The sequence below is a fragment of the Oenanthe melanoleuca genome, chromosome 17 (genome assembly GCF_029582105.1).
Source record: "Oenanthe melanoleuca isolate GR-GAL-2019-014 chromosome 17, OMel1.0, whole genome shotgun sequence".
Lineage (NCBI taxonomy): Eukaryota > Metazoa > Chordata > Aves > Passeriformes > Muscicapidae > Oenanthe > Oenanthe melanoleuca.
Genome location: NC_079350.1, coordinates 3932159 through 3945386, shown reverse-complemented (window position 1 = coordinate 3945386; position 13228 = coordinate 3932159). Strand labels below are relative to the sequence as shown.

The window sequence follows — 13228 nt, the reverse complement described above, 5'->3', positions numbered from 1 at the left end:
TCTTCCTTCCTGGGAGCAGGAACCACCTCCAGGCTCCATCCACGACTCCACAGCCTGGCTTTTATTTGGTTTTTTTTTTAAAAAGGCACCACAATAATTCATCAGAACCAATTAGAGCCCCACAAATTTAGGCAGCAGCACGTTCCTTTTAATCCAATTAGCTTCAATGGCAAGTCAGCACAGCTTCAGCACTCAGAATAAAGGAATTATTCCGTGGCAATCAGAGTGATAAGAGATATCTGCAAGCAGGGCTCTTATCAGCAAACCCAGCCAGGAGTGGGAGATTCTCACCCCAGGGTAGGGGGGACACAGCAGGAGGGTTTTCAGCCTAATCTGCAGCAATCAGAAAAAAAAAAAAAAAAAAAAGCTGATTTTGGCTCCTGCACATTGGTGCTTGTCAGCCTGGGTTTTGTGGATCCTCTCCCATTTTCCTCCATCCTGCCCCTGCCAGCTCCAGGAGCAAGAGCCAGCCCAGCACAATTCCTGCTGGGAAAAGAGGGCTCAGCTCTCACCTTCTCTATGTCCTCAAGTGTTTTGTAGTATTTGGCCTCAGTTTCTTGGATTTCCAGCAAACAGCAATTCCTTTTGTCATCTTCTGTCATTCCCATTTTCTAGGGAGAGGAAAATAAAGGCAGAGTCAGATGGTCCTAAGGGGATCCAGCAACCTGCTGGGGCTCCAGCTCAGTCTCCAGTTACAGCAACCAAGCACAGGTTTGGGAAGTCAGGAATCACTCCTGGTTTATGCTAAAGGGAACTGCTTTTATCCAAAAAATATAAGGAGAAACAGGGAAAACACTGCATTTTTTCTGTTTATTACAGCCACACCACCAAAGACTATTAGCTAAAGAAGAATAATGAGAGATAAAGGCTGATTTTTCCCTTTTATTTTTTTTTTTTTTTGTTGTTGTTTAAGATGAAACTTGCAACAGATACTAAACGGGTCACAAATAAAATGTTAGTTTTAACTTTAACAGGGTTGCCAGTTCTTATTATTTTAGGTCAAATCTGATGAAATGTGCTTTTCCCCAAGTCCTGCAGTCACTTCTGCTCTGTAAAGTTGGGAGCTGCTGCACTTGGCAGGGCAGAACCTGAATTTGGGAGGGAGCTCAGTGATGGGGTTTGATGGGTCATGCACAGGAACAGAGCCCCTCTGTCCACCCCTCAGAACCCACAGCTGGATGAATCCCCAGATTTTAACCAGTTCATCTTACCTGCATGTATCTAATCTGAAGCATGCAGAAATACAAGAAGCCATTAGCATCACACACTCGCTGGTAACACAACAAATGTTACCCAAAATGTTTCATTTTTTTTTGGCAGATATTTTAAAAATAAACTCTTTTGCTCAGGGAGGGGAAAGGGAGTCACAGCTCTCAACTCCAACACTGCTCAGCAGAAAACATGAAATAATGTGGAGGGGACAGTGAAAAATTGCCAATTCTATTCATTTTAATCCTGTATTACCTGGCTGCTGGAACTTTCACCCATTTTTTCCACTTATGCAAGAAATTCCTCCCAAAACCTTCCCAGGGCAGTTCCCTTTTGCAACTGGTGGCAAAAACCACTGGGGGCCAACGAGCTGTGCTGGCCTCAGATCCAAGCACTGGGGCAGGACCAGGGAATATTTTGGGCTCAACTCCTTGTCCAGAGGGGGTTTTGGTGTGCAGGGAGCTCCTCCAGCTGCAGACCAGGTGTGCAGGGATGGAATTAGGGTGTTGTTATCTTTGTCCCACTCCCAGGTGAGCTGGGAGAGGGGAGGGATCAGAGCACCCATGGATGCAGCCCCTGGGTTCCCTGGGAGGGAACTGATCACTGAACTTGTCCACTGATGCTGCTGTGTTCCAGGGAGGTGTGCACTGTGTGAACCAGGGACAGAAATGATCTGAACAAAGCCTGAGGGTGGCAGATGTTGGAGGGGGGGAGAAAACTGGCAAGGTCACAGTCTGGAGAAGGTCCCTGCAGCAGAGCTGGGGGCACTTTTGGGGGTGCAAGGGCCACCAACACCTCCTTGGCTCATCCATGGAGTGTGAGATTTGCTCCACAGAGATACCACAGGTCCCCCCATGGTGCTGTCCCTGCCTCACACTCAGCAAAAGTGTTTTAGAGGTGACAGCTGCTGGTCCCTAATGCCACACTGAAAACATCTGCCTGCTCTGAGCCATCCAGGTAGGCACATGCAGCTGCTGGATCCCTCACACACAGATCTGTCACCTGGATCTAAAAATACCAAAATTCTGGCAGCACCTCTGGCTGATGGAGCCTGCCTGCAAAGGCTGGAGTGACACAGCCTCAGCAGCCAAGCACTATTTTTAGCTTATCTTTTAGGGCTTATTAGGTCTCCCTTGCCCTTCCTCCTCCCCAAACTCTGCAGATGACAGGCTGGGCTGGCAAACCCCTGGCAGAGGGGGTCGGTGCCATCCCAGCTGTGCTCAGATGTGGGTGATTCCCTTCCCTGCAGCACCACCTGCCAGTGATGGAGTTATTTCCCTGCTGGAGCCCCTCCCTGCCCCCGAGGTGAGGCTGTAAGGCACACTGGGCTTTACCATGGGCTGCTGCACCTCCACCCTGATGATGTCCTCGTAGATGTCGTCGCCCTCATCCTCGCAGGGCACGCAGTCGTAGATGTCCTCCCCCAGGTCGTGCTCGCTGCAGGGAGAAGGGGAAGGAGTCAGGGATAACAACCAGGGCTGCTCACTGAGAGAAGCACAACAAGGAAATCCTGTGAAAACCCACGTGCTGTCTGCTTTCCCCACATCAGTGCCTGCACAGTTCTTCCTGCCCGCCGAGCTGGGACGGGCAGAGCGCTGACACGAGGGGGATCCCAGCCAAGAAACGCTGTGTGCCCTGTGCCAGGCCTGCCCAGGCTGCCAGCTCTGCCCCTGCAGAGCTTTTGCTCAGCACTAATGGGCCCAGCTGAGATGGAGCTGCCAGCCAAGAGCCCAGTGGGACCACCTGGGCCACCAGAGCCACCAGCTCCAGCTGCTCTGCAGGACCAGCTCTGGCACCAGTGACTCCACCATGCTCACACAATTCACTCTAAGGGCTGGATTTTGGTCTGCTTAAGGCTCTGTGTTTGCTCTTGATGTGATTTTGCAGTTCCTCACTGAAAGGTTTCCTTAGTGCCAAAAAAAAAAATCCTCTTACTCCAGCCAGGGCTGCAAACTGCTGCAGGAGTAGATCACTCCAAGCAGGAGCAGAAATTGATGTCTCTGAGCAGGAGAAGCATCCCAGTCCTGATGGACCAAACCCCTGGGCTGTGCAGCACCCAGAGCAAAGCCTGGACCCAGCCCTGGATTCCAGCCAGGTTTAAATTCTCTGTGTGATGCACCAGCTCCCTGCCCTGATGGGCAACTGGGTGATTTTTGATCCAGCATTTCCCAGAGGAAAGTAGGAGCCTCTCCTGGCCACCAAATGGCAAACTCAGCTCGTGGGCAGAGGCCAACAACAATATTTACAGCAGAGAGAAATGAAGCAGCAAAATGTCACATTTTGAGTGAATCCCAGGCATCAAAGGCATCCCAGAGCTGCAGTGCCCAGGCTGTGCTAAAGGTGATGGTGCTCAGTAATTAATTATCATCTGAGCCTTCACACCTCTCCCAGGGGCTCCTCAGCCTTGGAATACTTTTGAAAATTCAGCCCATATTAAATAGCAATTAACAGTAATAATTCCAGTGCTTAGATCTACAGGTGCTGGCTGCTAATGGCTCCCACTGAAGTCAATCCCACAGGACCAGGACAGTGGGAAATGCTGGAATATCAAACAGCACTCACATATTTTACAAGCTGTGTCTTTCAACAGGGGTATTAATTACACACAAATAAATTTAGGTGTAAAGCTGTGCTCCAAGTGTGACACTCAACATCTCCCTGCCACATATCAGGGAGCAGCAGAGCACATCTGCTTGAAAAACCAGCTTTATTTCTCTGCTTAAATACAGCCCTTTCTATTTATACAAACAGATTTATTTAATAAAAGTTGGGGGATTTTAAATAAATACACTGGCATGATGTATCCATCCCATTTTTCCTGGGTGATGCATTGCAGCTGCTGCAATAATGCCCACTAATAGCTGGTGATCCATCTTTTCCCTCCCAGGCATTGCTGTTATTATCTGCACCAATATTTATATTCTCAGCTCTGCTCCTCATCCAGAGCCAGGCACTCCCAGCTCCTGATGGATCTCCCTGCCCACACCTCTCTGCAAACATCATTTCCCTGGCTGGAGGGTTCTTGGGAAGGGTTCTCTTCATTAATGTAGTAGTTTAGATTTCTTGGTTTTAATATATTTATTTTTTTGTTGTTGTTGTGGGATAGAATTAGGAGTAAAAGTAAGGTAGGTTTAAAATTTAAAGGGTGTAAAGGAGAATTTTATTAATAACATAAAGGAATAATACATGTAGAATAATACAACTTTTAGATTTTTTTAAATAATAACATATAGAAATATTTTAGTTAGTCGTTAATTTAAATATTCTTTTTTGGTTCACTTTAGGGAGAGGAGTCTCTTCTTGTTTGGTTATAGGGATTTTTTCTACAAGAGAAAAAAAAACAGTTTTTTGTGGCTTTATTTTCCACTAACTTTTCCCATTTTCACAGCTTTTCTAAACTGTGTTTATGGGCTATGTTAAACTCATGGAGTGTTTACTTTTAAGAATGAACTGTTTAAAAGTAAAAGTTGTTTTTTTTCCTCTCTCTGTGGTTGGGTTAATGCCACAACAGGAGCCCAGCTGGGTGTGACACGATCAGGAGATGGTCCCTCTCTACTCCAATTTCTGCTTTTGGGGGAAAAAAAAAATTTAAAAATAATTTAAAAAAAATAAAATAGGAACTATTCCCACATGCTGGGGACACCCAGACACACACCTCCACTGCAGAGCTTTGGGGGGATGCACCAGAGCTCCTCAAACCCAACAGCCCTGGCAGCATTACAACACCACCACTGTCTGTTATTTATTAAAACTCACCCTCAGTGCATCTCTGAGGAACACCAGGGCTGCCAGTTTTTGTGAGAGCAGTAAAACCTCCAGGCTCAGCCTGTCCTGGAGCAGCCCAGCTCCTGAGGTGCTGTACAGGTGTTGACATCTTTGCTTTGCACTTATTGATCCTCACCTGTCCCCACCTGCTGAAAACTCACTCCTTCCCTGTCCTTAAAACAGGGATTGGGATGATTTTAGCTCAGGCAATAAATTCAGCATCCCAAGCTTGGCAAGGAAAACCAGATCACCTGGTTCCTCACAAAGAAAAGCAATTTACTCCTTCAATGGAAGCAGCAGAGTCTGTGAGCTACCCGTGGGTATCAGAGCCTGTGATCTACTGCCTGGATTAGGAGATTCATTGACAGCTCTGGGCTTAGCAAAGGGATTTCAGCTGCCCCTCAGAGGGAGCACCAGCATCTGCAATTGCTGCTGTTGGGTTGGATGTAACCAGCTTTGGCTGGCAGAGCCAGAAAAGCTGATAATGAATAAAGCTTTTCATATCTAAGGCAATTTCAGGCAAAAAAAACCCCAATGTTTTTGGCTGAGCTCTGGCTCACTGGCAGTGCCTGCTCTGCACTAACACCCACCCAGGCACAAGGAGCAGCTCCCAGAACACAGGGGCCAGGATGGGAGGGAAAAGGAAGGAGAAAATCCACAGAATCACAGAATTATTGGGCTGGAAGGGACCATGAGCACAGACATGACGCCCCAATAAATGACACACAGCATGAAGGAGCCCTGCACCTCATCTTTGCAAGAACATTGGGGAGGCTCTGATGGATTTCAGGGCCACTAAAGAGCCTCCCCACCCATAAAAGCTCCTGTGGGAAGTTGATGAGTTTTGTGCCAGCCTCAAGAATTCAAGGACAAACCCAGCACACCAAAACTCCATCCAAACCATGCTGAGGAAAGAGCCAGAACCACCAAGAACAGCAAAAGAAAGAGCAGAAGGGACAGAAGGAGATAAAATAAGACAACCCCAAATTTCCAGTCCTGGGTTAAGAGCCAGGAGATCTCAGAGCCAGCCCAGGCCCAGGCTGGGAGAGCACTTGCAGGGAGGCTCCATCCACCCAGTAACCCCAGTAACCCCAGTCTGTCATTCTCTGTGAACACACAGCTCCTCCAACCACCCCCTCACTCAGGGGTTCCTCCAACCAACCCCCTCACCCTGCCAGAGGGGACAAGCAGACCCTAAATCTCAGCACATCTGGCAGGCTGAGGTTTCAGGGTGAGCAGCTGCTGGGCTGGAGATCTCACAGGGTTTTAATGGCTCAGGTTGGATTTGGATGGAGACACTTGTCTGGAAATAGCAGAAGACTTTTCCCATCTATTCCCCATCCCAAGTGGAATGCTCTGATCCCAAGAAAAAGCCTCACACAGTTACAGGGACCAGTGTGATCCTAGAAATGCACGAGCAGGACGTGCAAAAATCAATCTGAGTGACACAGAAGGACAGACACGTTCACAAGTGCTCTGGCTCAAGTGTCCTGCACCACAGAACCATTTATCTGAGGGGCTGTTGTGCCTGGCTTGTCCAACACAGCAAAAATAATGAGAAAAGTGGCAGCTAACTTATCATCTCACCTTGGCTCCCGTGCTTGTTACTTCTCTCAATGGGTTTCAGAAATTCTGCTGATCTCAGCAATATTTTGGAAGGTGTGAGGGGGGCAGTGCTGGTGACAGCAAGAAGCTGAGCCCAGAGGAGGCATCACTTGAGGAACTGTGATCCCCCTTCTCTAGGATGGAAAGTTTGGGAATACACTTTAATCCCCATGAATTTGTCAGGGATAAATTCCCAGTGAGCTGCAGCTCAAAACAAGAGCTGGGGACACCAACACCAACCTGTGGGACAAAGCTCTCCAGGAGCGGGCACCTGCTTAGCCTAAAACATTCATTTGGTCCTCTATGCAACACTACAACTCCTCAAAACAAACTGTCTTCAGAAGAGAAAATAAAGATAAAATTATGCAAATTGAATGTTTCATGTCAAACAGAACTTCTGCCTGACCCTGGATTCTTCAAGCAGCCAGCAAATAACCCAAAATCTGCCCTGTGCAATCTACCTGATTGTGCCACTGCAGATGGACAGTGCCATGAAATTGAGAAGGTTCATCATAAAAAAGGCTCTGGGGCTGTACAGAGAGCCAGGATTAATCAGTCTCATAAATTTAATGAGCCAAAGTAACTGGAGAGAGCTCAAGTGGCAGCGGAGGAAATTTAGGTGAAATGTTAAGTACAACTCTGAGGTACCAGGATGGTTTGGGGCAGCTGAAAGGGCCATAAAGGGGATGGAGAAGCAGTTGGCAGGGCAGTAAGGTGGATAATTTGGATAATTGCCTCCTGACAGCAGCTCCCAGCAGCCACAGCCATGTGGGAAGCAGCAGCTCCCATCCCTGGGGACCTGCAGGAGCATCCCTGGGACAAAGGTCACTGCAGCACCCCTGGTGTGGGGCACAGGCTGCAGGGGATGAGCCACACCCTGCTGCTGCAAACCCAGCTCATTCCCTGGACAAACTGCCCCCAGAGCTGCCCCAGGGGCAGGCTGGAATAAATCAGGCAGCAGAGGCCAATTGTCCCTTTCCTGCCCCCAGCATCCATCAGGCACTTGCAGTGCAGGCAGCCCCTGCCATCTGCCCAGGCTGCTGCAAGCTGCCATCTGGCCCAGGGCACAGAAACAGGGAATTTGAGAACCTCCCAGCTCCCCTGATAGCCTTTTAGCTTCCCTTCCCCTCTCCATCACCAATTGTTGGGTTTTTTTTTTAACTAAATAGCTCTTTCCAGGCAATTGTGTGCCTTGATCTGCTGGCTGGGATCTGTCTGGAGCTGGATTAATCCCTGCAACACCCCAGAGGTGAGAACACAATGGGGTTAAACGTCCTTTAAACACACCAATATCCTGTGGCTTGTTCCTGCACCCCCTGGCCAGCCCTGGCACTGGTTTTTGGGTTTGTGTCCCACAGCTCCCTGTGCTGGGAGAGTTGTCAGGATAAAGGTTCTCAACCTTATCATGGGGACAACAGGGACAAAGCCTGGTTCCTTCTGCTGCCCAAATCAGCCCCTCCAGCACAAATATGTTTGTATTTTAAAGGCTCTGCAGCACAGCAATTCAAAATCTCAACCTGGGGACACCAAACTGCTCCATTTCAGTACAGTTGAAACGAAACATTCTGACATTCTCCAAAAAAACCCCCCAAAAAAATCCCAAAAAAACCAAAACTCATTTACCAGCCCACAAAATGTCTAGTTAGAACCAACTCAGTGTTTATCCTGAGTTTTTTGTGCAACAGCACAACACCCTGAGAGCTCCCTTTGGGGGTTCCTCTCTCCCAGGGTGGCACAGAGCCACCAGGGCTGTCCCTCCTCACCCCCCCTTGTCCCTCTGGGGACAGCAGAGTGGCACCTTGAGGTGACAAATCCCTGCAGGTTCCACAGGCAGAGCTCCCTCCACACCTGGGATCATTCCTGCCTGCTGTGGAAATCACTTCCTCACCTCCAAATAAAAAAAGGATTTTGGCTGCAGCCACACCTTCCCAAGGCTGCAGGGATGCTGGAGGGACTGGATCACTGCCAGCAGGGACTGCTGCCCTTGGGGAGCTGTTTGAGCTCAGAGGGGCTTTCCACACCACTGGGACTGGCACATCTCCTGCTCCAAGGGAGAAAGGGCAGCAGGAGCAGCAGCACTCCTGCTAAGGGGCTCTCCAGGGTTTTTTTGGGGGTTTTTGCAGCTATGGGGGAGTTCTGACACTGTTTTGTAGGCTCTGTTTCCATGCACTGGGAGGGCAGACCTTCATGAAGGAATCTGTGCAGTGCCTTTCCCCCAGCAGTGCTAAGTAAGATGTAAAAAAGAGGATTTTGCAGAGAATGGGAAAAGAAAAATGGAATGGGAAAGTTAAAAGTTGGAGATCTGGGACAGAACAGGGAAATCAGCTGAAATAAATTTCCAAGTTATCTGATGGGCATCACAGCCCCTCTGAGCAAGAAACAAGGAACAGTTTGGGAAGATTCCACCTGGACACCTTGTCCTCAGCAGATTTAAATCTGGGAACTCATTTCCAGCACCAAACAACCAAGTGCAGCCTCCCAAACTCACCCTTTCCAGCCCAGCACTGCCATCCCCACCAGCAGTGACAGTCCCCACACAAACCTCTCTCCAATTAAAAGCACATCTGTGTGTGAGAAACAGGAATTTTAAGCCCTGATATTAAAGGGATTTTGAGCACTTTTGGAGAGGGGGCACAAAAAATGCAATTCTTGAAAGGATTCCTTTCTTAGTTAAAATTTTATTAAACTGCAGCTGCTGGGAGCCAACAGCAAGCAGGGAATTCCAGGGTACTCCATTCCCTCTGCTGGTAATTTATGATTTACTTCTGTAATAACTGAAGCCATAAGGAACTCATTGGATTAAGGAGTCTTATTATTTATGCTGTGGAACAATAATATTTAACTGCATAAAGCCACATATCCACCCAGCCCATCCCTCTGTTTGCAGCAGACTGCACTCCATAAGCAAAACCCTGGCTTGATGGGAATGCTGCCATTGAATTCCAATAGTGCCTGCACTTCACTGTGTGTGCTGCAGCTCAAGGTTGAATTTAAAAGCCTGTTACATCATCAGCACAGGCAGAAAAACCAGATAAACACAGACAGGACAGCAGCAGCATCACCCCATGTCCCAGCAAGGACAAGCAGGATGGGTGTCATGCCAAAATCCTGGAAGGGTCCAAAGCCAGCTTGGATGCAATTGGGATAGTGAAGAGTGTCCCTGCCCATTGCAAAGGGTGGAATGAAATTATCTTGAAGGTTCTTTTCAACCCAAATTATTCTCTGATTGCCCCAGGGCCAGCTGGTGTGGTCCAAAATCACACATGGGGGATGCAGCTCCCAAAAAACACCGTGGGGGGAACCAGCACTGTTAACAGTGGGTATCCCACTCCCAGAGCAGGCTTGGATCACCTCAGAGGATGAATTATACCTCAGGGTTTTGGGATTTAGGAGGAGCAGGAGCTCCCCTGGGCTTGGCCCTTTCACCCCCACCAAGCCACTCATCAGCTCAACATGATTAAAAGTGACATCTCCCAGGGCTGTACACGAGAAAAAGATGGACTTTTGTCAGAGCACAAGAATCTCCTGGCAGCAGGATCAAAGCAGCCATCCAGGCTCTCCCAGCCCTGCTGTCAAGCCTTCCCTGCCCCTGCTGGAAGGCCAGAGCTGCCCTCCCAGGAGAAGGTGAGCTCACTCACTCTGCCAGCTCCTCCAGGCTCCGGTACACGTCATCCTCGTTCTCCGTGGTCTCCTCCGAAGGGAAGGGCCTGGGAAGGAAAGGAATGGCAGGGTTATAGCAGAGCCTCAGCCCTCAGAGAGCCCCTGGGCTCAGCCCAGCCCTGAGCACCCTGTGAGCAGCACAGAGCACCCACTGCCAGCCCATCTGTGCCAGAGAGCCACCTCTGTGCTCCCCAGGGCACAGCTGGCAGGGCAGGGTGACAATCCTCCTCCCAGGGCTGAGCACACAGGGCTCCAAAGTGAGGAGCTGCATGGTCTGACAGCCTGGCTGAGCCCTTCCTGCTGAGCTGCTGCTGCACAAACAGCTCAGGAATCTAAATTCCAGCCTTTTGCTGGATTTGTTGGGATGCAGAAGCATCTCCTCCAGCAGTGGAGCTTTTCTGCCCGTGAGCTCCCTCCCTGCTCAGGGCTGGGCACTCTGAGCTGCTTCCCAGTGCCACCTCCCTGCAATCCCACTGGGATGAACCCCAGGCTTCCTCACCTTACCGACTTTGTGACAGCTGAAAAAAGTTAAACCCCTGGAGATGAGGGAAAGGACACAGAAAGGGCAGAAAGAAAGGAGGGGAGAAAAGCAGATTAAAGCAGTGAGGGAGGGAGTGGGGGGAACACAAGAATTCCTTGGCTCATTCTGAAGCAATAACCAAATAATGTATGAGGCAGATGAAAAATGCTGTTTTAATTAAACCCCACGTGTTGTTGGTGGCTCAGGGCCAGGCTGGGCTGGGGCTGGATGCACCTTGTGGCACCCCCACGGGCACAGGGACAGGGAGGGTGGCAGCAGGACAGCTCTGGGCACCTGGATAAGGCAGGGGGGGCTCCTAAATCCTACCTCTAAAAGAAATTAAATATATTAAACTTGGCAAACCCAAATCAAACCAAGACAGCTGGTCACACGCTTTTAAAGCTCAAGACCATGGTGCTTTCCTTTCATTTGCACATCATTTTCTACCAATGAAAAGACAGTAATAACATCAGATTTGTACCTTAAGCACAAATGAACAGCAGAAGATAAATTATCCTGAAATATTTTTGGGAACTCAGGGCTGTGAACCATGGGGATGGGACAGTGGTGCTGTGGAGGAACAAGGCTGGCTCCATGTGAGCCCCCAGCCCCCCTAAGAGACATCTCCTCCTCTTGCCCATGACAGATTGCCTCTCCTGAAAGATTTAATACATGGCCTGGTTAGCCCCTGAATTTGCTATTTTTGGATCTTTTCACTGGCATTAATTTGCTTTCTGTCCCCTGCTACACCTCAGTGAGCAGCCCCAGCACTCTGGAGCAGTGCTGAGACCTGCAGTGAGCTCAGCCTAAACCTGCCCAGGTGGGGATTCCAGCAGGGGAGAGAGCTGCTCCAGCCACTTTTAGCCAAATTCCAGCCACCACTGCTGCCCTGCCTCTGCAGCAAGGAGCACCCAAGGTCCAAGTGCCAACACAGGAGGGAGGAAGGCAAGGGATGCAAAGCTCTGGCAGAACTCAGGGGTGACCTCTGTTCAAACACCTGTAAAAAGAAACCCACCACAAGGAACAACCTCCTTTCTTTTACATGCATCTTCTGCTCTTAATCTCTGACTATTTCCTTGCTTGCCACACCACAGAGAAAGGAATAAAAGAGCCACAAAGAATATTGAAATCAAATGGACACATCTCCAGCCATAAATCTGGGCTCCAGGTGTAATTGGCTCCTGTGATACAACCCCCCCAGTAAGACAAGGAGGCAGAAAAGGGAGAAAAATATTTTCTAATCAGAGTTTCATGGGGCTGCAGCTCCCCTGGCCCTCCCAGCTTCACCTTGACCACCAGTGGAGGCCCAGAGTGAAAGTCAGGGCAGGGGAGGAATTAATAACCTGTGTCCCTGCAGAGGCAGCTAATGGCTAAATAAGGACTCACAGAATGCAATTAGAGAGAAAAGTCACACCAGGGTGAGGATTGCTAAATGGACCATCCAAAACCTGGAGCTGAAGGGCAGATTTTTGGACAAAGCCTTGGGTTATTCCTTTGCTCATCCCTTGCTCTTCCCCAGGAGTTCTAAGAGCAGCAACACAATTTAATTTAGTTCTACTATTTAGCTCCACTATTCGAAATATCTCCCTACTTTTAACTTAAGCTCACTTACACATCCACTTAGGTTATTTTTTTTTTGTCACTGAACACACCTGAGCTGGCTGCAGGAATGGGTTTGATGTGGTGGGGACAGACTGGAGGAGGAGAGCTCTGCTCTCACTCCCACCCACCAGATCCCTACAGCAGCACAAAGAAAATCCACCTGGGAGATCTTTTAACCCAGTAATTCTCACAAGCACAGGGTTTTCACTGAGAACCTTCCCACAGATCCCTTCCCTTGGCCCCAGCCATGCAGGCAGCAGCATTTCCATCCAGGTGCTGCCCCTTCCCCAGCCATGAGCTCCCCAACAGCAAACACCTGGTTTGGGAATAACCTGAGTCATTTTTTTTCTTTGTAAAATGAGTAAAAATGTTGTCAGTCTAAAGATCTAAAAGCTGTGGATCCCCCTGGGAAATTCTCAAAGACCTCCAGGCACATTGCAACTTCTTAGGAGCACACTCTAGTTGGGAATACCCAAAGAAATGAGCATTTAGAGTCCACTGAAACCCAACAGGTCTGCAGAGATCCCAGTTTATTAAAATTCACTTGAAATTGTCTCTTATTTCATATCTTCAGCTTTTTTCACTCCCCCACCATGCAGAACCACCTGCTGAGCCATTCATCCTCCCAGCCCGTGCTGCAAACCCCTCCCTGCTCAGAGGAAAAGCAGAAGCCCCCAGTGCCATCAAACAGGATCTTCAGAGATAATAAAGCTCCATCCCAGCCCAACCCCCCAGCACCACTGCCAGGGATCAAAGCAGGGAAGTGGGATCGATCTGGTGGGTTTGTTTTAGAGCTGAAAAGAAAAGACCAAGAGATTTGTTCTGGAGTTCAGAGTGAGTTCTTGACGTGTGATGCAAAGCACCCCC

At 49.0% G+C, this 13228-nt stretch overlaps 1 protein-coding gene across 2 annotated transcripts in view; it reads right to left on the bottom strand.

Annotated features, from left to right (window-relative positions):
- Positions 1-13228, bottom strand: part of VAV2 (vav guanine nucleotide exchange factor 2) — a 117056-nt gene that overhangs the window by 21731 nt on the left and 82097 nt on the right. For both annotated transcript variants that reach the window (XM_056505496.1, XM_056505495.1), the window contains exons 4-6: positions 10218-10286; positions 2544-2646; positions 513-611 (exon numbers count right to left, since the gene is read on the bottom strand). In XM_056505496.1, coding sequence (XP_056361471.1) covers positions 513-611; positions 2544-2646; positions 10218-10286 — 271 coding nt within the window. The remainder of the gene's footprint in view (positions 1-512; positions 612-2543; positions 2647-10217; positions 10287-13228) is intronic.